Raw genomic sequence first — 25338 nt, 5'->3', positions numbered from 1 at the left:
AAATGTGATTCTAAGAGAAAACACACAAGCAGTGTACTATAATTTTTAAGTTCCCGTATCTAAGCATTTATTTGCGCTAGGGGAAAATTTGCACTCTGCAATCTAACTTTTGTGCTTGTGAAATATTATTTGAATAGGATTTTGAAACATAGCCTATGTATCAAAACTGTTTGGTAGAGCTAGTATTAAAGCCTCCCTCAACCTTTGGTTTTTGGGTCACACCTCAGTTTGAGTTATTATTTAGACCCCCTAAGGTCTAAGTACACTCCTTTCTTATTCTTATTCTTTTTTTCTTTTATGGAGATCCTGGTGTCTTTATTCGGGTGTGGATTATCGTCCAGACCACTGCTGGAACTTGGAAAGTGTGGTCACGTGGTGCCTGTTACTTTTCTCAACGCTGATAGTGCGGGCGAATCACAGGCGTTTGTGATTACATAAAATAGTACTTTTTTTAGCCTTTATACAAAGATTGCTGTAACAGAATTATAGTTTATACGACAGACACGAAGAGTTATAATAATAGATTTAATCCATTATGCTTTTTGGCTTAGAAATGCTCTTGAAACCCAACTTAAATTTGAGTGCGTTTAAATAGAGGACTCGGCTTGGTGAGCCACCGAGCGCCCCCTGGAGGAAGTATTCATTATGTCCCATTGTAATAGTGACATTTGCCGTCCAATGGGCTCACACAGTCCTCTCCTGGCGACTTTCTGCGGCAAGTACGGAGTTTAGATCCAGTGCTCTTCTGGACTGATGCAGGAATAAAGACGGCAACCAGTCGTGAATGTTAAACACATAGAGGCCGACTTATAAGTTGAAAAATCTTGCGAGTAAATGGGATTCAACGTCTTCCGAACAGAATGTAAAGAATTCCTTGAAGGATGTGGGGAATTAAAGGCTTGTGCGCTGCGCTGTTATTGTTGTTTTTGGCTTATATTTCCGTGTCCTCGGTTAATGCCGGTAAGTTTGCGTGATTGTACTCATTTTGTAAGGCATGTCATTATTATATATGGCCATTATTGGGCTTTTGCGCACGATATAGAAAGAGACATTACACTATATTTACATGCATGAACAGAATTGCTACGGTTTTATATTTTAAATAGAAAGTGCAATGCATTCTGATATGTTCACATTGGCAGAGAACAGACAGGTTGCGGGTATGAGATGAATAAATGATGCGCTACTACCTGTTCAGCCCTCCATTGGGAAGCACGAGACGCTCGTGGGTTTTCAGACTGTTCATTCAGACTGCATGTAAATGCTGTGAACAATTCATGTGATCCTAATTGATTCTGTTAACAGAGACAGCAGAAACCTGGTCGCCAGACAGAAATGACAGTCTGAATGCACGTTAGATTTTTAGGGCATTGGGATTTTGGTTAATGTGTCTGGACGCAGACACATTTATAGTAGGTTACTGAATTCATTTGTTAAATGGGAAACGATCTGATAACTAGAACAGCTAAATAACTAGAGCAGGATAATGATTGTTTTAGTTGTCAACGTCACAAATCAATCTCCTGCAATCGTATTTGTGTTTGTCTTTCTCCATTAATTGAACCTTTCAAAGCAATATATCATTTAAAATCGATGCTAGTAGCCTATGCTTTTTCTCTGGCCTGGATATCCCGAGAATCATGCATTTGATTATTTTTATTCGTTTGCAAACCTAAAAATATTACCTGGTTTCATTGATACAGAGATGTATATGCAGATAACAATATTAGGTTGTTGACAATATCATTTTTTTGGATTGTTCAGCCTTTTCTGTTATCTTGTTTTAAAATACATATAATTAATCTCACAGCTTGGAAAGAAATTACTATAATAATTTACTTTTGTAAAGTGCTTTATAACTCAATTTCTCAATATAAAAAGCTTAGATATGGAAAATAGAGTGCAAATAATTTGCACGGCAAGCTAATGACTACCACAGTTAATGCACATTCATCTTTTTTTTTAAAATTAAAACTAGTGCCAGATTTAACAGAAAACACTGAAACAAAAGCATTACAAAGCATATTAGGGTGCATGAACGCAATGGCACATGTGAATGTAAATATTCTAGCAAGTTTTTTAGCAGTTTGGTCCTCATACTGTATGTGTGCTTTAAGTTTTATTTCTGTTTGTAGTGATGAAAGTGAGTGCATCATGTAAAAAAAAAAAAAAAAGAAAGTTTAAATATATCATCAGTAATTTGAAATTACTTTGAATTTGCTAATGTGTGCTGCTTGCTACACTGCAGAAATGGTAACCTGCAATTGTTACTTTAAAGAGCTAGGCTATTTCTATACCTGATTTAACCAATTTAAAATAGTTTTGGTGGTATAAATGTATTTATATTGATATTTTTGTCTTGAATAAAGCAATTCAATTTAGATTTTTATTATATTTTTATGTTACCTTTTTTCAGCATATATGTGAATCTGTAACACCAAATATGCACCACTATTATTGTGATTATTGTATATTGTGGATTGATTTGTTGATGATATAATGGATGAGAGCATTGAATGTTGTGTGGCTTGCATTCTGTATATAATTTTATTGACAAAAATGGAAATTGCAATTCTGTAGTCATTTTCACCTAAGCCAGAGACATTTTATACACTGAGCGAGTTTCAGCAAATGCTTTTTCTGCCCCCTTTTTGATTGACAAGACATAATAGGTTCTGATCATTATCTGTTTTTAAACGATCAACCGATAATCTAATTAATCGGATAATAAATAGATGCATCGGTAATAACAGACGTCGAGAAACTGACAAGATTAAATGAAAGGCTTACTAGAGGAAGTCCCTGTTGATTTCATTGTATTACAGTTGTTTGGTGAAGGAGGGCAGTCTGCTAAAACAGTTTACATCAGCAACACCTGTTTGGCAATCTGAAAATTATAAACTGCTATAATAATGTAAAAATAGAAGTGCATCATAAATGAAATGGCCATGCCATATATCTGTCAAGACATTTATGAAGTATAAACATACCTGTCTGTTTGTGGAAATAAGAGCGCAGCGTGTGCTACGAGATTACGGTGTAGTGGTTGTTAATATGTAACATTATGTACAGATTAACTGTAATAGACATCCTCAGCTGACAATACACACAAACAAAGCACACCAAACCTTTTTCACTCAGCTTTTCTCTTGTTTGTGGTCTAGAGAGGCGACAAAGCCTCTGCCCATACGTCTTTATACTGAGGCTCTGGCAGTGATGCAGGACGGAGGAATATTAATGAAGAGAGGAAGTGACATTTCCCCACCGTAATGAAAAGAACACAGTTTCAAACAAAGAAGCAACAGAGGAAGCAGGTGAAACAAACATGGCAGAGAATAACTGATCAACTTTAGAGACTGTATATGGTCTTATTACAGGCCTGATGTGTTTTGTTATGATGCCTGTGATGAAAGGCAGAGGTGCCCCCGCAATGTGCAACGTGGAGTTCCTCGCTCTGAGCTCTCACATGTTTGTTTCATCTGAAAGTGTCAGGCATCTCATCAAAGCTACAGGAGGACACTGTGAATATTTTATGAGTCTGATGTTGTTTAGTGGGGCAAATCGCTCCTGTGCATTGCATATTAGAGCAAATCTATGAGTTTATCAGTGAGATTTTTTTTTTGACGCATAAGGGATGCGTTGAATTAATCACGATTAATCACATAAGTTTCTATTTAACTGATAAAAGCTCCCAAATTAAGGCTGACGATACTTAAATAGACATTCAAAAAAGAGACATCAGTATATTGTGTGTCATATGTGTATAAATGTAGTTTGGTGAGGCACATGAAGCCTGATTTGCTCAGACGTTTGGAACTGTGGTGCAGTGGTTAATGCATTTTACAGTTTCACTCTCTGATATTTGCTGAATGCTCAAATATAATGAAAGTAATAAAAGAGACAAAAGGCCAATATATATTGATCTTTTTATGCTTAACAAGGCTGTATTCCTTTCATCAAAGATACAGTAAAAACAGTTATATTGTGACATTTGAAATAACTGTTTTATATTTTAATATATGTTGAAATGTAATTTATTACTGTGATGTTAAAGCTGAATTTTAGCATCATTACTCCAGTCTTCAGTGTCACATGAGCCTTCAAAAATAATTTTAATATGCTGATTGGTGCTCAATTATTGGTATTGGGTCTTATTATTATCAATGTTTAAAAAAGTTCTATATATATATATATATATATATTTATATTATTATTATTTTATTTTTTTTGTCAGGATACATTGATCAATATAAAGTTCAAATGAACAGCATTTATTTGAAATAGAAATCTTAGGTAACATTATAAACCTTTTAAATGTCACTTTTGAGTACAGTGTCCTTGCTGAATAAAATAATTATTTTTATTATTATTAATTAATGTATTTTTTTAGCAAACCGTTATTTTAAGTTTTCACAATATTATTAATGTATTACTTTTTTACTATATATAAATAAATGCAGTCTTGGTGACCATAACAGACTTCTTTCAAATACATTAAGCATTTATTCTAAACATTTGGAATATATATATTCTCAAAAAAAAACTGCAATACTCAAAAATCATCAATAATCAAAACACAAAAATAACTAATATTATTATTATTATTATTATATTATTATTTTGTGTGTGTGGGGGGGTCATGTATTAATTAATAGTCACTAACTGGGGGGGGTCATATAGGGTTAAATAAAAAAACTAAATAATTAAACACTAACTAATTAAAAGCCCTAATTAAACACAAACTTTATGATGGTGGATACTCACTGGCTGATATTACTATTAATATTGTCAGGTCAGGTGGGGCGCACACTCCAAGCTAAGATGTTATTAGATGCTAGAGGGAAGCTGTTTGCATCACTTCCTCTGAGTTGAAGGCAGGCCATGGGTCTCTGGATCAGAGACTGGGATTTGAATCTCAAGGGTGTAATATTCTCAGTCTAGAGGTCAGCTTGAGCTTAAAACCGCTTACAGACTTCAGGAAAAACTGCATCCTGTCATCTCTGACATCACTGAATTGTTAATCAGAGACTAGGTTTTTCCTCCCCATAAGGGAGCTTTGCTAAATGACTCTACAGTGAGAAATAATCTCACAGGTCAAGGAACTAATGGAACATTGGTCTAAGATGCTAGTTTCCCACATTTTTACCTCTCACGGTGAGGATATTTCTTTGACTTCTATTATATTTTATGCTGAGGTAATGATATTTTCTATTCCCTAACTCTAACTGAAAAATATCTATGATTTTACTTAAACTGATTTTTATTAGATATAACTGAATTTTATTTTTATTGATTCTCCAAAGACATCTCTGAATTTCCTCAAACTGAGGTTTGCCAGATGTAGTTCACTTTTGGAAATTTGAACACATACACACAGATAAACAACATCAGCTGAATTTTTGGCTGGCAGATTTTTGGGAAATGTTCTGAATTAAAATCTCTTCAGCAAGGATGCATTCAGAGTCAGAGTAAAAACTTCTACATTATTACAAAAGATTTCTATTTTAAATAAATTTTAAATAAATGCTGTACTTTTTACCTTTATATTCAACATTCTAGCCTCAAAATGTATCACAGTATCCACAAAATTATTAAGCAACTTAAGTGTTTTTAACATTTATAATATGAAGAAATGTTATGAGAAGTTACATACTTCACCTTTTTTTGGCATGTTTTGGCAGTGCAATGTTGTTAAATCAGTCATGTATAATTGGCTTGTGCTGCACCTTAATAAGTTTTTTGATCAAATCCAGACTCATGATCTTATTTAGAAAAATTGCAGCAGCTGACGGCCTCATGCAAACACACACAAAATATATTTCTCTACTCAAAAAATACTGCATTTACTAATTTACATAATGGCACAACCTCTCACCATCAAATGAGCTTCAGGTTACTCTTTATAATGTGACAGAGCCTCAGCTCCTGACCAAAATTTACACCAATAAATATCCCTCCAAATCTTCCTGTGGGACTGCAGTGCTAAGCTGCATATTTACAAGGGCCATGTCCAGGGACTCTGGATGCAGTCAAGCCAAGCCAGAAGATTCACCTCATAACCTGGGCTCCCTAAATCATGGCTGCAGGTCTAGGTAATGAGTAGGAACACATACAGTAGGAACCAGAACGCTCATTCTTCCCACATGGGGTGACTGGCAAATGTAATTGTGAGTCCGTTTGACAGTTTGAAAAATTAAACGCATGAACTTTTCCAAGAGACAGCATTCCTAAGCAGTGCTCATGGTGAGATTGAATGCCCAGAGAGTCCATAGATTCAAATCACGTTTGTCTCCGCAGACAGACTAATACACTTTAGGTTTGGTGTCTGGCTGCAAGCCAAGGACCTATAGAACATGAATCTCATGAGTGGAGCCATTACCAACCGATGGGATCCAGAAAGACTGAATGAACATCTTCAGCCCGTCCTAAGGTTACATTAATGTACTGTATGTTAACATCATGTCTGAAACCGCAACTCTTCAGTGCTGGTAACAAATGTGTTTGAGGCAGCTTGACCTTATTCATTTTTAAGAGGGTAATTAAAGTTGAAAGGTATCGCCAGTGAGCCTTAGGTGAAGCCCTGGTGTTGAAGACTTTTAGAAAATATCCAAATAAAAGGCAAATTATTTGTACAAATGTGTACAAGTGACTTGATTATAGTAGCTTTAAACTAGAATAAGAAAAATTCAAACAAATGATTTCGCATTTAAAAGAATTGTTCACCGCCCAAAAAATGAAAAATTGATCTTAATGCCGTCCCAAATCCTTATGATTTTCTTCCATGGAAACCAAAAGAAGTAGTTTAGCAGAACGTTCATGCTGCTCTTTCCATACAATGAAAGCATACAGTCACCAAGAGCTGGTCATAAGACCCTATTAAAGTACATAGAAGTTCAAATATGACTTGTGCGGTATCTTTAGAGTCTTGTGAAGTCATACAATAGTTTGTGAGGAAGACACCGAAAATCAATTTGGTATTCGCTGAAAATTGTATTTTCCAAAATAGCTCTCAAATCTCATTCGCACTTCAGTGTATTCGTTGCTGTGTTGTAATCAGTCATTGCAAATGATTTAAATTTTGGTTTGTTCCTTACACTAAGTTATTTGTCTGACTTCAAATAAACAAGGTATTATTTATATACTGTACTATTATAGGATTTATTAATATTTTTATTTGATTTGGTTTTTCACTTTAAATTTGTTTAAATTTTAGTAATTTTGTTAATGCTTTTGTCATTTTTATTAATTTAATTTCTATTTAGCTTTAAATTTTTTTTAGTTCTACTTTTTAGTAATTTTAACGCTTAATTTTTTCTAATTTCAATTTGTTGCCAAACAGTGTTTCTTTTTTTTTTCAGTTTAAGTTTTCTTCTATCTTTTATTTCAGTTTATTTCATTTAAAAAAAAGAAAAAAAAAACACTTCTTAATAGTTTCAGTTTACAATATCAACATGGCAAAGATGTGAATTATAGCACACAGTGCATTAATTTCGCTTTGGTGATAGTGTGCTTTCATTGTACGGAGAAAATTTTCTCTCATTTTGTGTTCTATATAGAAAAGTGGTTCAAGCGGTTCAAAACAACATGAGGGTGTGTAAATTATTACATAATTTACATTTTGGGGCAAACTAACCTTTTGCACAGCAACATTTCATGAACCATGAATTCTGGGATGCGAAGCATCAAAAAACTACTGAGGCATGTTTCTGAATGCATGTTACATTACTCTCCTATTTAAAGTGTAATGTATGACTGTCCCAAACACATCCTGCCCAGTGGGAGACATATTGTGTCCTCAGGGATGACTGGCTTTCTGTGTCTGTCATCCCCTTTAAATACATTATTTCCCATCTGCAGTGTGTGAATTTGTTACATTGTGATGGATGATGTTGAGCAGACATCCATTTCACTCTGTAGTCAACAAACATTACTGATGATTAGATCTATACACCTCCTATTTATGTAACGGCATATTATCATTCTGACAAGTGATGACACACAACTTCTTATGTCTCCGCTGCAAAACATTTCCATTTAATTCATGAAAAAAATGCCCAATGGCCAAATGGCGACTGGCTTTGTGTACTCTAGGCTGTGCCAGGCCATTTTCTTTGTTTAAAGACCATCAAAGACAAAGAGGCTGGTTCAGATAACAATCTAAGAGCTCCCACACAGTAAATAAAAGTAAAGAGCAGTGGAAATATTGATCTAGAGCAAACATGGAGCTAAGCATCAGGGCATTTCCATCAGCCAAACCTCACTGTTCATTTCGGCATTAGAAAAAGAGTTAGAGAATGACAAAATAGAAAAGACAGAATGAACCATTTGAGGTGAAAATAACTGTGTATAATTCATGATTTAAAAGCATGAGTCTTAATAAGAATGCCTTGGCTATGTAGTTGTGCTTGGGTGTCCCAAGTCTTGTTAATTCGAGTGACCATAGAAACACTTTACCAATATATGAACTGGAAATACGTTGTAAGGATAATATCAAATAAGTATTGTAATTTCACTTCAGTATATGTGTACATTCTACATAACTATGAATGATTTTTATTACTTAACGCTATTAGCTCGTGTATGGTAGGCTATTGTGTTCAAGCATTATATTTATACATATATATACTGCATCAGAACTATATATATATAAAACTTTTATAATGTTTTAATCATGACAACTCTTATAACAATTTTAGAATGTAATGGATATGACAATGTTTATGTATTTGTTCTCGGAGGACTAGATCTACTACATATACTGCTGCAGCAGAGAAAGTTTGGACTTGATGCCTTTGATAGACTCGCTTCGGTGAGCATGTAATATATTCTGCTGCTGCATAAATATTTAGACAGGTGGTGCTGGTGGAAGTGGAGGGTTTCAGAGGAAGGTACGCTACGTCAGGACCAGCTTACAGTGAACACTGAACCAGACTGTTTAAATGCTGAGCAAGCAATCTAATTGGCTGCAGAATAAGCAGAGGCCAACCAGCTTGTGTTTCAAATATTTCTGATCTCTCTCGCTATAAATTATATAAAGATACACTGTATACATATTATTTTTATCTAGTATATGTAATGTTTATCAACTGGACAGTGATTTTACTCCTTGCTTTTTCTGATAAATGGTTGAATAAAATGGTTGTTCAGTTATCATAAATGACTTTAATGACTGCGTGAGAGGTCTTGTAGCATGTCACATCAGCACCTTTTATCCCTTTCTGTCTGTTATATTTGTCATCCTCAGACAGTTTATCTGCTCCACTCAATGTGACCATCAAAGCACTGGAGGGGAACTCAGCGATAGTGACATGGGACATTCTGGAGGGAGACCCAGTCATTGGGTTTGCCATCACCCAGCAGGTACTGAACCAGTTTATGGTCAATTTCGAGTCTTTACATGTGCAAAACACGGCAAAATCACCTCATAACTCAAGTTTAATGAGGCAATATCATGGAGGAATGCTTGTGTAAGCATGTTGATTATGTGTTGATGTAGACTCTATATACTTTCTCTTCAAGGGCACATGCTCTTGATATTTTAGGTGGCCTTGAGCTTTCTGTAAATGTTTTATGCGTGCATGCATTAGTTTGTGTGTGTGTGTGTGTGTGTGTGTGTGTAAGCAGATTTGAAGAAAGCAGTCTCTGTGGAGACCTCCGTAATAAGGGTTGCAGTGACCATCTGCTCGAGTACAAAGCCATTACAGCTTGTCACCAAACTGAGCAAGACAGAGTTTCTGCAGTGTGCATGAATGTGTTTGTTTGTTAACTGTTTAACTCCATGTGAAATTCTTAGGCCACTTATCACAACTATGGGAATTCTCTAAGAATAAATTGTGCTGATAGCACTGTTTATTAGTGCACACTGTACATCGTATCTGGCAATGACTCATTTAAATGCAGATACATATTTCTATTCACATTATTGAGGTGAAAATAACTGTGTATAATTCATGATTTAAAAACATGAGTCTTAATAAGAATGCCTTGGCTATGTAGTTGTGCTTGGGTGTCCCAAGTCAAAACATTATTAAATTCAACATTAAATAGCATGTGAAACTCATTTTACTTTTATATGAATATGCATTTGAGTGAAAGAGGTAAGGATAGGTGGATCTTGAAGTACTAATACTTTCGATACTGATACTGTGTAGAGAGAATACATTAAAATACTTACATGAAAATCAGTCCTAAAAGTTTGTTTTAACGTGCTTTTACAATTTATTTAACATGAAAATTAATTTGAAACAATGTTTTCCATTTTAATTTTAAAGTTTTAGTAAATGTATTGTTTTTGTAATTTTTATGTAGTTTTTTTTAATCGTTTTAGTACATTAAGCTATACTAGGCAAGGCAAGGCAAGATTATTTATATAGCACATTTCATACACAATGGTAATTCAAAGTGCTTTACATAAAAGGAAGTAAAATAACCATTAAAAAAATCACAACAATAAAACAAGGAATTTTGAATGATTTAAAATTGATTTAAAATGAATTTTAAATAGTTTAAAAAAATATATTATAAATAAAATACAGTGCAATCAGCAGGACATAGCACAGTGCTCATTCAATAAATGCACAGCTAAACAGATGAGTTTTGAGTCTGGATTTAAATGTGACTAATGTTATAGCACATCTGATCTCTTCTGGAAGCTGATTCCAACTGCAGATGGCATAATAGCTGAAAGCGGACTCCCTTTGTTTTGTGTGAACCCTTGGTATTTCTAACTGACTTGATCCTAATGATCTGAGTGGTCTTTGCTCAGTGAGCATATCTGCAATGTATTTAGGTCCTAGGCCATTGAGTGATTTATAAACGAGTAAAATCATCCTTAATATAGGAGGTGATAAAGGCATGAACAAGTTTCTCCAAGTGTTGACTGGAAACAAAACATCTAATTCTCGCAATGTTTTAGACATGATAGTATGCTATTTAGTCACTGCTTTGATATGACTCCTGAAACTAAGGTCTGTCTCCAGAATCACACAAAGATTCCTGACTTGATTTTTAGGTGTTAGAACCCTAGAGTCAAGGTATGCATTCACCTTGAGAACTTCATCTTTGTTTCCAAATGCAATGACTTCTCAGTTTTCTCCTTGTTTAACTGAAGAAAGCTCTGGCACATCCAACTGTCAATTTCATCAATACATTGGCAGAGGGAGTCAATGGGGCTCTAGTCATTTGTTGAAAGGCTAGGTAAATCTGGGTATCATCAGCATAGCTGTGATAGGCAATTTGGTTCTTCCTCATTATTTGACTTAGTGGGAGCATATACATGCTTAACAAGAGCGGTGCAAGAATTGAGCCTTGTGGGACTCCACGTCATGGACATCCACTTAGACTTATGCTCTCCTATACTCACATATTAACCTCTCCCTTCTCAGTATAACCTGAACCAATTGAGTACCATCCCAGAAAGCCAGAAACCCAGTTTTCCAGTCTCTCTAGAAGTATATTATGATTGACAGTGTCAAACACAGCATTAAGACCTATTAGTACCAGCACTGATATTTTGCCAGAATCAGAATTAAAGGGAATATCATTTATTATATTAATGAGCACTGTCCCTGTGCTGTGATGCACAGCAAAATGAAAATTAGATTTATTTCAGCTATTGTTTATTTTATTTCAAAAAGGGTAATTTGTATGGATTTAGTTTCAGAATTTTTAACTTTTATTTGTGAAGAAAATTAGCTGTATTATTACATGGGATATGAGCTATTTCTTTGCTCTCATTTTTTGATGCATGCACAAACAGAGCGGAAAGAGAAATGATAGAGAAACAATATCTAAAGATGCATATGTTATTTGTTAAATCGTGTAAATTTATTTGTTAAATGGTGATAATTACCCATGAAGAGCTTTCATATATAAGAGCTTTCAAATTTATTTGTTAAATGGTGATAATTACCCATAAAAAAATCATCAATAAGAGCTTTCAAATTTATTTGTTAAATGGTGATAATTACCCATTTTATCTTCCAAAATAAATAAATAAATAAAAAGAGAAAAATAAATAAATAAATAAATAAATAAATGGATAAAATGGATCATTTGATATTGGAGAGAAAAATATGAGGAAAAAGAAGAGTGATGTCAACCAAATAGGAAAGTTGTTGCATATTACCTACTGATTATTATATGTATTACAATGACAGTTTTATTTTTTTTTTTTACTTCAGATAAACTGATGAATTGTTCACAACTAGACTAGGAACATGTATAAGAAAAGTAAATAGGATACATATTGATTTCACATTGACTTTAATGCTTGTGACATCAATCATGTCTCCTTAGATTTTTATTCATTTTGATGTTTATAGAAAAAGGACGTTCGTATGCTGCGATTCATCCAGGAAGTGAACACCACCACTCGTTCATGTGCATTGTGGGACTTGGAGGAGGACACAGAATACATTGTCCATGTGCAGTCCATTAGCATGAGCGGCACTAGCCCCCTGAGTGAACCTGTTCTGTTCCGCACTCCCAAAGAGTCAGAGAAACTGGCCTCAAAAAGCCCAGGTAAGCCAGCACTAAAAAACTACTACAAAAATCAGGATTCTTTTTTTTTTTTTTGGACATAATAGTCCAAAATGCCATAATAGTTCTGGAAATTATTTGAAATAGTACCATTTTGGAAATTTTGCAATTCATATCCTGCAATTGCAATTTTAGCATATTTACAATGTAATTTTGACATTATATCTTCACTGTAAAAAATATTCTGTAGCATTTACAAAATAATTTTGGACAAAAGAGAAAGCCACAGGAAGAATCAAAGTTCATTGCAAGTAGCTTTTCCACAAACTGAAGTATATATACAGTGTGTATATATATACACACACACACACACACACACACACACACACACTTATAGAAGGTACACAGAGTATGTACTTAAATATATAAATATATAGACTAATACTATATACTTATAGAAGTCATTCACCAAAAAACACAAAACACCAACATGGTAACACATAACACTAAAATGATACATTAAACATTCAGTAAACAACAGAAGATGTAACATAAAACCCAAATGTACATAACTGATAACAAAAACTATTAAGAAACATATACTTTCAAATGTGGAGAGTCATGCAGGGAATTTTGAGAACATCAGTTTACAGTTTAATGGCAGTGAGTGAGGACTGGGGCTTTCAAGCTCCGAAAAAGCAAAAAGCTCCATAGCAGTATCATAAAATGAGTGTATATGCCTTGTGTACTATATTCCAAGTCTTCTGAAGCCATATGATAGCTTTGTGTTATGAACAGATTGAAGCTTACATTTACACATTTAGCAGATGCTTTTATCCAAAGTGACTTACAAACAGGGAATGAAACAAAGCGATTCATGCTAAGGGGGCAATAATATGAGAAGTGCTGGAACAAGGAGTACAGGCACTGAGTACTGAGATGAAATTTATTGCATTATTGACTGAATTTTTTGAGTTCAGCTGTAGTTCTGTGCAAGATCCCGTACAAAAAAGAGGTTTATTCAAGTGTGCTATTAGTTTAATTCTTTTAAACTAAAAATAGGAAAGTGTGCTTTTAGTTTACTTTTTATGTACATACTTCTCAGAAATGGACTGTATGTACTCCTCAGAAATATACTTAAAATGACATTTAAGTATACTTTACTTATACACAAGTGAAGAAGAAAAAGAAACAACAGATACTAACACATGTAAAACGATCATCTGACATGAAACATCAAAACTGTAACGTTATGGAATAAAATGTTAACCGATGAAGAAATAATAATAACAGTCAAGCTTTGGGGTGTTGATTGACTTCATCTACGTTTTGATTATAATTCTGAATCCAATTCATAGTCTTTTTTTCAGCTTTTTGTTCAAAATATTTTTTATTTATTTTTTTTTTTTTACGAAACTTAACCACATTGAAGTGTTTATAAAAAGAATGCATGAAGCTAGAATAAAATGATTTGTTTACAAACAGATACTCTGTTCTGTCTTTGGATGTTTTGTATGTTCAGATATTCGTATAACAAAATATATACAAATTAAAACTTAAATAGGGACATAGTAGTATACGTAAAGTATTATGTACAGTTCACTTATAAGAAAACTTATGAGTATACTTGCAGTATAAAACTACAAAACTAGTAGTTTACTGAGAGTATACTTCAAAGTATTTAATTAGTAAACTATCAGTATACATATAAGTTACATTTTATAATTGCAGTACAAACTACAAACATAGAGGTTAACTAGTTGTGTACTCAAAGTTTGCTACTGTTATACTTAAAGTATACTTTTATGTACTAGAAAGTGGGCCAATTTAGTCCCAAGGAGTACTGAAACAGTACACTTACAAGTATACTACTAGAACACTGATATTTGTATACTTGCTACATAAAGTATACTTAAAAATATACTTGAACTTTACTTAAGTATACTTAATAAAATAAAATTGAAGTATACTACTTTTTGGTAAGGAATGTCCAGTGACAAAGTTGCTATGTCTGACTCACGAACAGTTTATTGAAGTGATATCTTTCAATAAATAGATGGACCAAGCTCATAAATCTGGTCTGAATGATTCATAGCTTAAATGTATGGATCCCATTTATGACTTTTACGGTACTTTTTGAAGCTTAAAATCCCCAAAATCTATTTATTGCAATTGCATATTTAGTAGGCCTATTTTATTAAAAAAAAAAAAAAAAAAAAATGTCTTTTTTATATTACAAGAAACAGTCATACACTTTTAGAACGATGTGAGTGTGAGGAAATTATGGCAAAATTTAGATTTTAGAATGAATCAGACATATTAGATTGAGATTCTGGGGCTTATTATATGCAGAGATCAGAGATACAATACTGATAAAAGACATTCAAGGTTCAACATTTGTACAGTTAAAAAATAGATCTGTTTGAAAGATGACTAACAGTCAAATCAATTCAGTAGAGGGAAAACACACACACACACACACACACACACACACACACACACACACACACAGCGGGGAGGTGGTTATACAACCGCTCTAAAAATGGCGTTGTGTCATAATTCAGGCCATCAAGTGTTCACTTTTGTGAATTTTCCCATTCATTTTTCTGTTACTAGAAGCTTGTCTTATCTATAGAGCAAAGCACAATACAGTCACTTTTTCTGTTGTATAATCCATTTCGATGACCTACTTACTTGGACAAACATCTGCTGGGGGGGCTTATGTTGCTGAAACGCTTGCCATTTTGTGGGTGAGCATCAGTCTTTGGCACTGGACCGTACTGATGACATTTGGTGTCAAATCCTCAGTCGTGCAGGTTAGAGTCGGGCAGGATCCACACAGGAGTTTTCACTGAGGTGTAACCTCAGACATCAGTGAAATGTCAAATTATGATACCTCTTCATCCCTCACATCCATGTTTTTGAAAAACAGTGAACCATGATTTAGTTTGAAGGAATGTTGCTCCCCCAAAAATGAAATATATATATATATATATATATATATATATATATATATATATATATATATAAATTTAGTGCACATATCATTTGCACTTAGTTTCAAAAGTTTGAGGTCAGTAAGATTTTGTAAATGTTTTTAAAATAAATCTCTTTTTCTCACAAAAGCTGCATTTATTTGATACAAAATACAGTAAAAATGTGAAAATACTGTAAAATGTAATTAATTCCTGTGATGTCAAAGCTGAATTTTCAGCATCATTACTCCAGTCTTCAGAGGTCACACAATAACTAAGAAAAAATTTTAATATGCTGATTTTCTGCTAATTTTATTATCATTAATGTTGAAAACAGTTATGCTGCATAATATTTATAATACCACAATGATTCTCTTTTTTAAAGATAAATAGAAAATTCAAAAGAACACCATTTAATTTGAAATTGATTTTTTTTATATTATAGATGTCTTTACTGTCACTTTTGATTGATTTAATGCATCCTAGCTTAATAAAAGTATTAATACAAAAAAAAAAAAAAATTGTATGCTAGTGTATAACAAAATATTTGCCTTGCTCTCTGAATTTAGGTATTTATTTATGTATTTTAAACAAAAAGGCCCATTGATCAACTACTAAACAGCATTTTGTAGGTTTACATCACTAAAATACATTGCAACATTATATTAAAATACTGTTAACATTATAACATACATTGGGCCCAAAAATCTAAATCGAATTTTAACCCTGAACCACATTTTGCTATTTTGAACCATTTTAAACAAAGAAAAGTGTAATATTCTGAACTCTTTCTAAGTCAGAAGTTCTTGCTTACATTATTTTAGCAACATACAAAAACACAATTTTAAAATAATAATAATAATAATAATAATAATAAAGAACCAAATATTTATGCTGACGATATAATGCATTTTTTTCACGTAATAGGAGCGTTTTCACATGTTTTAGAACACACTGTATTTAAAAATGAACTCTGCACTAATGTCATTTGTGCTGGATCAGGGGTAGAAATGTGCTTGGGTGCAGCAGAGAGTGGTTTACGGATGGCTAACTGTTAGCTGACGCATGTGTCAGTTTAGATAGCAGGAGCGTTTACAAAAAAACAGTTTAATCATCAGGCATTAGTGCTCACGTTACACTCTAATTAATCAAGCGAGCACCATTACACTTCACTAAATACCAGAGCGGCTAATAAACACAGACAGTTAATCTTTCCCTCCGTGGGCCTCCCCTCTCCATCGCTTCAGGGTGGCTTCATGTTGTTTTTCTTACTGGACTCATGACATGTATTGATGTCGACGGTGAGCTGAAAAATGCTCCAACTTTTCCCCTGCACTCAAACGCCTGAGACATCCAATAACATTTCAGTTTGACCTGAAGGGTATTGACGTTTTCTTCAGAGAATGAAGAGGCGCACAAAGAGACGAGTGTAAGATCACTGTGAAACACTGCGCTTCTGCTCCTTCAGATAAGCAGGATGTTGAAGAACTTTGCTTTTCCCTCTGCGGTTAATCAGTGAACAGAACAGAGCGCAGCGTACAGTTTCTTTTAAATAACAAGGCTTTAATCACTGGACGCTTTCAATCTCTAGACAAGAAAGTGACCCCTGAGGTCTCATCCCAGCTCAACCCTAAAGTGATCCTCTAACATGGCTTCTGATGAGCTTTCACATTGGTTTGGCTGGAAGCAGCCAGTTTGATGAAAATGATTGTGATTTTTGACAAGAAGTATGAAGGTTTGGTCATATCTAAGCCAGAGAAGAATGTTTGCTTTAGGATTTATATTCTCTTGAGGCTAATTTAATAATTAATTAGACATTCAAAGATGGTCTTAATTCCTTGAATAATTCTACTGTGGTTTGCATGTTGTCACGATGCCTGAGCTTTGATAACTGCAGAGCTGTGCATGTGTTTGGCTTTGAAAATATGCGAGTGAGCTGTGATTGTTTGAATTCACACAGATGAAGTGACCATGGAGGAGGTTGGCCAGGCCGCCCAGCTCAGGGCTGGAGAGCTCATTATCATCGTGGTGGTTCTCGTCATGTGGGCAGGTAAGAACGTGACCAGCAATCAAGCAGTTTCCCGGTGAGAATCATCTTTCTGTTGACACCTTGACACATTCACACAAATGTATTTCAACATTTGAAAGTGACCTAAATTTGATTCAATTTGAAAACGTCAGATTGAGTGTGATATCTTGTGTTTACACTTTGATCAACAGATGTGTCACGAGAAGAAAAAGATTACGAAGGTCATAGAATCAATGCTATATAGAAGACAACATTTCTAAAACACAAAACATTCATAGCTTTTGAAAAGTTTTATAATAAAGTTTATTTAGAAAGTTTAATAAATATCTAAAATACAAATATAAATATTAAAAAAGCTATAAATAGTAACATTTCCACAAGGCAAAAAGTTAATTAAATTTCTTTGCAATTGTTGCAGTGTCTTTGTGAAACTTACAAGCAATTTCTGAATGAAAAATATATTTAAATTTTCATTTATTCACATTATGCAAATTATGACATTTCTAACTCTTTGTGTGTACATATGCAAATGACAGTACATAGGGATTTGATATAAATGTCATCAAGTTTTACTTATAAAGTTTTCAAGATCTGTAGTCTTTGGTCATAAACCCTTCCTTTCTTGTAGAGCAGAGAAAAGACAAAAGTGTTTCTAATGTTATAATTGGGTCTTAGAGGCCTTCCTTATCTTTTTATAATCCACACCAAATCTCTGAGAAGTCTAGAGAATAAATAATCAAACAGGACAGCACTAGCACAACATACACTCAAGGCCGCAGCACAGCTCATCATCCTTTTCTAGTCCAGCTAAAATTGGCATGTTATTATTTTGGGGCAGAATCATGGTGCAATCCATCATTACATTTTTTCGACAAGGTTCCATCCATCAATACGACTTCGACTCTCTGAATAGTTGTTCTCTCTCACTTCCTCATGCCTGTTTGTGCACAGGTGTGATAGCTCTGTTCTGCCGTCAGTATGACATCATCAAAGACAACGAGCCCAACAATAACAAGGACAAAGCCAAGAACTCGTCAGAGTGTAGTACCCCAGAGCACCCTACGGGGGGACTACTGCGCAGCAAGGTCTAATTACGCCTTCCCCTGTCGGCAATAATAGGCTTTAGCCTCAGGACAGGTATGTTCACTTGTTTGTGTGCTTGCTTGACAGAATCGAAAATACTAAAATATCAAATGAAGTTTGATCTTCTGTTGTTTTGTAGCTTTAAAATTAATAAAAAAAATGCTTTATTGTTTTCTTTTCTAATATAATTCATTTCACTCACTATTGATAGGATGTTACGGTTACAAACATGGAAATGTTAATTAATTTGTTTAATTAATTAGTATTCCTCCTTGTAATTCAGATTTGTTCTAAACTGCCAAACCAAAATATTAAACTTCTGAAAGCCTGGACCGCTTAACATCCAGACTTTATTTAGTCTAATATGTACTGTCTTTGTTTGTTTGTTTCTCTTTATACCTTTCTAATTTTATAATACATATTATACTATACTATAAGATTTAAAAGATTTGGGTCAGTAAGATTTATTTATTTATTTTTTAAATAAATTAATATTCTTATCAAATGTGACAGAATGTGACAGACAGTTATCAAAAACTGGTTTTCACAAAAACATGAAGCAGCAAAACTGTTTTTGTCACTGATTATAATCAGAAATGTTTCTTCAGCAGCAAATCAGCGTATTAGAATGATTTCTGAAGGATCATGTGACACTGAAGACTGGAGTGATGATACTGAAAATTCAGATTTGCATCACAGGATATATAAAATATATTCACATAGAAAACAGATATTATAAGTTATACTATTTCTATATTACTGTTTTTTCGTTCTTTCTGTATACTGTCTTACAGTACATGATCAAATAAATGCAGCCTTGTTAAGCATAAGAGACTTCTCTAAAAAAAATAAAAAAAATAATAATAATCTTACTGAGCCCAAACTTATGAATGGTATAGTGTACATATACATTTAATCTAATTCATCTTAAATGGTTATTTTACATATTTTTATTTTATATTACATTACAATATATTACATGAATTATGATATTTTACAATTTCATTAAACAAGTTTTGCATTAAAGTTTGAAAAACAACCTTTACAGTAATCTTGTCATTGATATTTGTATACTTAACTGCAATTGGTCATTGGTTCCTAACATCTATTAGCACAATGAATTGTGAATTTAGATGGGTTTGTCTTCCAGGCATAATGTCATAACACTCTAATAAGCATGGATAAATATATCACCAAAAAAAAAAAAAAAAAAAAAAAAATTGGAGGACATAATTCATTTTTATTAAATTTAAACAATCTGTAGCTATACTTTTTTAGTATTAAGTGAATTATATGTATCCTTATAATTGACATTTCTCTCACTTTTTCTGCCATCTTGGATTTATTGGACTGCTCATCAATGCACAGCAATGTATTCTTGTCCACAAAGGATACATGCAATGCTAATATAATGATCCCGCCCACCTTTTGGAACAGCCTTTGTGTCAGTAGCACACCTATGATGCCTTAAACTGCTGCCTAGGTTTTGGAACATAGTGTGTCTATTGATTCCTGTGTGCAGCCGACTGACAAGTTTAGTGTCCTAAGCACACACTGTTCTTTTACTGCCTTGCAAGCAATAGTTATATTTCCTTGAGGGAATGAGGCCTATGTTCTTTTAACTCTCATTTTGTTTTGTCTTCCCCAAAGTGCTCTGAGACAAAACAAGTAAGCCATCAAATCACAAAAGTTGTGAAGCCCACCTCTCATCCTCAATCAAACGACCTTTTAGTATTCCCATCGACCAACATGAACTCTTTGGTGCTTGTCTGTTTGGCACACTGACACAAACTTGAGGACAAAATGGACAAGATGGTTCCAGAACTGGAAGCTTGAGCCGTTTGGAGCGAGTTGTTGAGATTCGATCCACAGCTGCAGGACTCAAACCCCGCCGTGAGCTGGAAAACCAGAGACGCCGCGCCACCAGGAGTGTCTTTGGCTCCTGTGTAGACTCACTGAGATAAGGAGAAACCTGACACCCTGCATAAACCTGAAATAAACCAGGAAGGTGTGTTGTGAAAAAGAAGCAAGAGCGTTTTTCTGAGCTCACCGCCATTATCAGCTCCGAACCAGGATCAGGTCTCTGACAGGGCTGACATTACGATATTTCACTTCAATATCTCTCCATGCTTGTCGCTATCTTGTGTATTCGGTTCCTTCATTTTCACACTTGTAGTTTCGATTTCTTTACTCCATTATCCTCCCTCCAGCAGCCAATCACGGACAGTCTAGATAATTTGATGTGGTTTAATTGGTGCGGTGGCATCTTTCTTCTCAGCACTCTTGCTCTCAGGGCATTCAGGAAAACATCCACAGGAAAAACGATGGATCACATTGGCTGTGTCGCATTCATCCACCTGTGACCCAATCACAGCAAACTGCATTTCAGCCATTGATGATGAAGAGCTCCATATAGTAATAGTGATAGAAAACGTATTTAACGCTTGTGTGTTGAGTAAATCAACAGCTTGCTGTCCCTAATGAGCACATTACTGTACAGTGATGGTCTGGTCCTCATATTACAATCATTAGCATATTGGTCACAAGTATGACTATTTACAGCTTTTATGTGACGTGATATAGAGTTGGGTGCCTTTTTTCTAAAGGCTTTCTTTTAGATTTCTTTCCCTTTAAACAGTTCAGTCTTAAAGTTGACATGAAATCAAAACTGACTTTATATTTAGTTTCATGCTACACCTTGCTAGTCTTATTGGGATTGATTCCTCTGTTATCACAAAGTTAAAACGTTAGACCTTTTTTTTTTTTTTTTTTGCAATCCATTCAATTCTTGATTGATAATTCTATCTTTTTTGCCTTACTGTTTCAATATCATCTTTAAAGCTAGGGTAGGCGATTTAGGATCGACTATATCAATAGTAAGCTTTCTTTGAAAGCATAAGATCCCACCCTTCCTTCATAATCACTCTCCAAAGCCATGCCTCCTCCAAAAACACCTGAATGCACACAGGCAGAGCAGAGGCTAACCAGTGACACGATGACAGATGGCGTTGGCAGAGAGTTGAATGCAATGTTGTCAGATTACCTTATGTCTCATTCACTGATGAGAAAACATTACAGTACAAAGCACATATTATTACAATAATAACACCTTCCATTCTCGTTCGGTCTGCAATAGTGTAATGGAACGCGCTGATGACGTATCATGACTGTGTGAACAGGGTGCACAGAGGTATGCTAATACACATGTTGACAGACAGCCCTTGAACCAAGGGATATGACTGGATGAACATTTTATGGTCCTACACCTTCCACAAACCATATCAATACATAGTAATACATTTAGACCACTTAATTAGTGATTGCTATCTGGTTTGAAGAGACTTGCCACCATCATTACAACAACAACAACAAAAAAATGGTTTTGAACCAAATCACCTACCCTGACTTTAACATGTAAATGTGTCACATTTCATTTTTTTTTTTTTTTATTCATTTATTTTCTGGAGACCCACATCTGACATGCAAGTTGGAAAAAACAAGATATCATAACCGTGAATTGAGAATTGTTCCCCACTACTTAATTCCTTGTGCACAAATTAGTAAAACGTGGGCACAAAATGCTTTTTTGAGAATTAATTCTTAATTATTGGCCACAATATCAGTTTTTCGCCCTCATTTTGTATGGGACTACATATATGTTACGTCTTTTTTTTTTTTAGCTAGACATGGTTTTTGTTTAAAAAAAAATATATATAATAATGTATTCATTAATTTTAGCTTTTTAATTTTAAAATACCTTCTTATTCCTGTTGACAATTTAATTGACAACAATTGCAAAAATTGAACAATATATTAAACCATTTTATATATGATCATCAGATGATTGCCTCACCAAACAGGAAAGGGCAAGTACATTAAACTGCTAACAAAACACTTCAGTTTACTCATTTTCATTCAGTTGGTCATAACTGAAATTGATTTTTCTAAGATTTGTGTTCTTCAAATCATTGTTAGTTCATTGGTAACATTTTGCGACGTTTTTTAATAATTTCCAGTCATTTTTAGTTAAAACATCATGCACATTTTTCATCTTTTTTTTCCAATATTGTAGACACAATTTTTAAAAAAAGCTCTTTGTAAACAGTAATTTGGTTGACAAGATCACATTACAAAAGTAAAAAGGGTTGTCAGTATGGTTCATGTCGACTTTAAATTTCCTTTCATTAAGAAGTACAAGAAATGTATGCAAGACCAGGCGAGCAGTCTTGTCTGTTAGTGCAGTTGTTCCCAACCCTGGTCCTTGAGGCACACCACTGCATGTTTTCCATGTCTCCTTAATCAAACACACCTGATTCAGGTCATCAGCTCATTAGTACAGACTTCAAGACCTGAAATTGGTGTGTCAGAGAAAGGAGACATGCAAAATGTGCAGTGTTGGGATGCCTCCGGGAACAGTGTTGGGAACCACTGTGTTAGTGCAGGGGTTTTCAACCTGTGGGGTGCGAGCATCTGTTAATTCAGAGGCATACCATCCAGTAGCCTATATATGAATGAGCTAGCAAATCTTTAGCCATCCACAAGGTGCCAATCTGATTAGTCCCACTGCTAATCAGTCAAAAAGTTAGAGCAGCATTTGCTCGAGTATCAGACTGAGGCCCCGTCCGCACGGAGACGCGTTTAGCTGTATATGCATGAATTTTGTATCGTATAGGCGTTTCGTCCACACAGATCAGGCGTTTTGGGAGAGTGAAACTGATATTTTTTGGAAACCCAAAGTGGATTAATCTGAAAATGATGCCCTTGCGTTTTCGTGTGGACAGCGAATTCGTACATTTTCTGAAACAATGACGTCATCAGCCCACCACGTCTCGGTGCTAGACAGACACCACTATATCACGTAACAGCAACAAAAAAAAATAAACACTGTCTGACTGTCTTTTTATTAACTAACATTAACACAGATTAATAAATGTATTGTTCCATGTTCGTTTGTATACCGCGCGCAAGGTTTATGCACATAGTCCAAGTCTTCTTCTCCGTTTTTAGTGTATCTCTGTGTCAGAACTACAGTGCCACATACTGGTCTGTCATGTATACAACATCGTTTTCGGGGTGCCGAAATACAATTGGGTAAACTGGGCGGGTTTCACAAACCAAAACAAAGATCGACATTCCGGCCCGGAACGCACATTTTCAAGAACTGATGGTAGCATTGTTTTTCAGATAAACAAGTATGTCAACTTGGCATGTTTTTTAAATATTTGCAAACATATTATGGTATTTTTATGCTTTTTATGAGCCAAAATCTTACATACAGCGCGTGCCCGAAAAGGTTGAAAACTCCTGTGTTAGTGTATTGTACTGTCTGACAGGATAGTGTCCTTATCAGCTAGACTGAATAAGTCCTCACATGTCAGGAATGAAAAATTGTAGGAATGCAGGTCAGAAGTCTAGAAAACATTGATTCCCTCAGCCGTTGGTCATTTGGGACTCCACGTTCAGAACGACATTGCAACAGTTCAACTTTAATAAGGTTACAGACCATATGCATTTCCCAAGGACGTGTATTAGACTGTCAGTATCTGATCTGAAGAACAAAACCTCCCATTCATCTCCAAACCAAGCGTACGAGTACACAATGAGCAGTGGAATTGAAATAGGGCAGTCTCATTTTTCAAACGCATAGAAGAGTGTAAAAGTTAATACTTCTATTTACTTTCAGTATAGAGGACTTCAGGTCGGGTGGCCATTCATATTCAAAAGCCCTCATTGTCAGGATGTATTGCACAATTAATCAAGCATGTTGAAAAGGCACCTGAAGGAATCTCAGAACAATTAAACATCCCCGCATTGGTGACCATCACCTCCTCATCTCTGTCACCATGGCGACAGGCTAACGTACTGTCCTCTCACTCCGCTGCCATCTACAAGTCATCCGCACCTTCGTTTTTCATTCCCGCCTGAGGAGGAAAGCGTATATTTCTTTTTAATGACTGCTAATTAACCTTGGCCATGGGGAAGACAGCTCAGGCAGACTGCTGGGTGAAAAATGGCTCATATCAATATTCTGTCTGTGTGGCTTACGCAGAAGAACAGAAGGCTGGGTGTGAGGACTGGCTTAAACCAGAGAGGACCGGCTACGTGTTTCAGATGTTCACTGTTCAGATATGTGTTGAGGTTTTGGGTCTTGTATTAACCGGCAACACTTTCATTCCGATTATTGATCATTTCATTAGAAATAGACACAATGAACAGATATGGGCTGTGTTCGGAGTGGAATACTAGTGTACTGCTTACTGCTTTCTTTCCAATTTATGGAAAAATGTCAAATAGTGAAGAATGAGATGTTAAAAAGCACAGCTGGTTTATTCATCTGCCTGGAAATGGAAGATTGAGTCTGTATTCCTTGCTGTTTGCCATATTATATACTGCACATTTTGGCAAATCTTATGAAACCTTAAGCAGCACAACAGTTTTCAACATTGATAAGAAATGTTTCTTGAGCAGCAAATCAGCATATTAGAATGATTTCTGAAGGATCATGTGACACTGAAGACTGGAGTAATGATGCTAAAATTTCAGCTTTGCATCACAAGAATAAATTACATTTTAAAATGCATTAAAATAAAAGCAGATATTTTAAATTGTTATAATATTTTAAGATGTTACTGTATATTTAAAAAAAAAAAAAAAAAAAAAAAAATGCAACCTTGGTAAGTATAAGAGACTTCTTTTCAGAAACATTTTCAAAATCTTATCAACCCAAACTTTTGAATGATAGTGTGCACAATGGTAGTATTTTTATCAGGA

The 25338-nt window shown here is 34.6% G+C and overlaps 1 protein-coding gene across 1 annotated transcript; it reads left to right on the top strand.

Moving 5' to 3' along the window:
• Window positions 1-685: 685 nt before the first annotated feature.
• LOC109090189 (fibronectin type III domain-containing protein 5) lies at window positions 686-25077 on the top strand. The gene is made up of 6 exons (XM_042776787.1): window positions 686-960; window positions 9245-9360; window positions 12324-12522; window positions 17416-17505; window positions 18436-18621; window positions 20218-25077. Exons 1-5 carry the CDS (start codon window positions 882-884, stop codon window positions 18573-18575), a joined length of 624 nt encoding a protein of 207 aa, XP_042632721.1. The 5' UTR covers window positions 686-881; the 3' UTR covers window positions 18576-18621; window positions 20218-25077.
• Window positions 25078-25338: the final 261 nt, after the last annotated feature.

Source organism: Cyprinus carpio, chromosome A19 (assembly GCF_018340385.1).
Source record: "Cyprinus carpio isolate SPL01 chromosome A19, ASM1834038v1, whole genome shotgun sequence".
NCBI classification, from domain to species: domain Eukaryota; kingdom Metazoa; phylum Chordata; class Actinopteri; order Cypriniformes; family Cyprinidae; genus Cyprinus; species Cyprinus carpio.
The sequence above is the reverse complement of the archived record's forward strand: the minus strand, read 5'-3'. Positions and strand labels throughout refer to the sequence as shown.

Excerpts from the sequence above, each read along its gene's own strand:
- LOC109090189 (XM_042776787.1), top strand. The coding sequence starts at position 882 with ATGTGGGGAATTAAAGGCTTGTGCGCTGCGCTGTTATTGTTGTTTTTG. Across the intron at positions 12,523-17,415 it reads ACTGGCCTCAAAAAGCCCAG|ATGAAGTGACCATGGAGGAG; the intron begins GTAAGCCAGCAC and ends GAATTCACACAG. Across the intron at positions 17,506-18,435 it reads GGTTCTCGTCATGTGGGCAG|GTGTGATAGCTCTGTTCTGC; the intron begins GTAAGAACGTGA and ends GTTTGTGCACAG.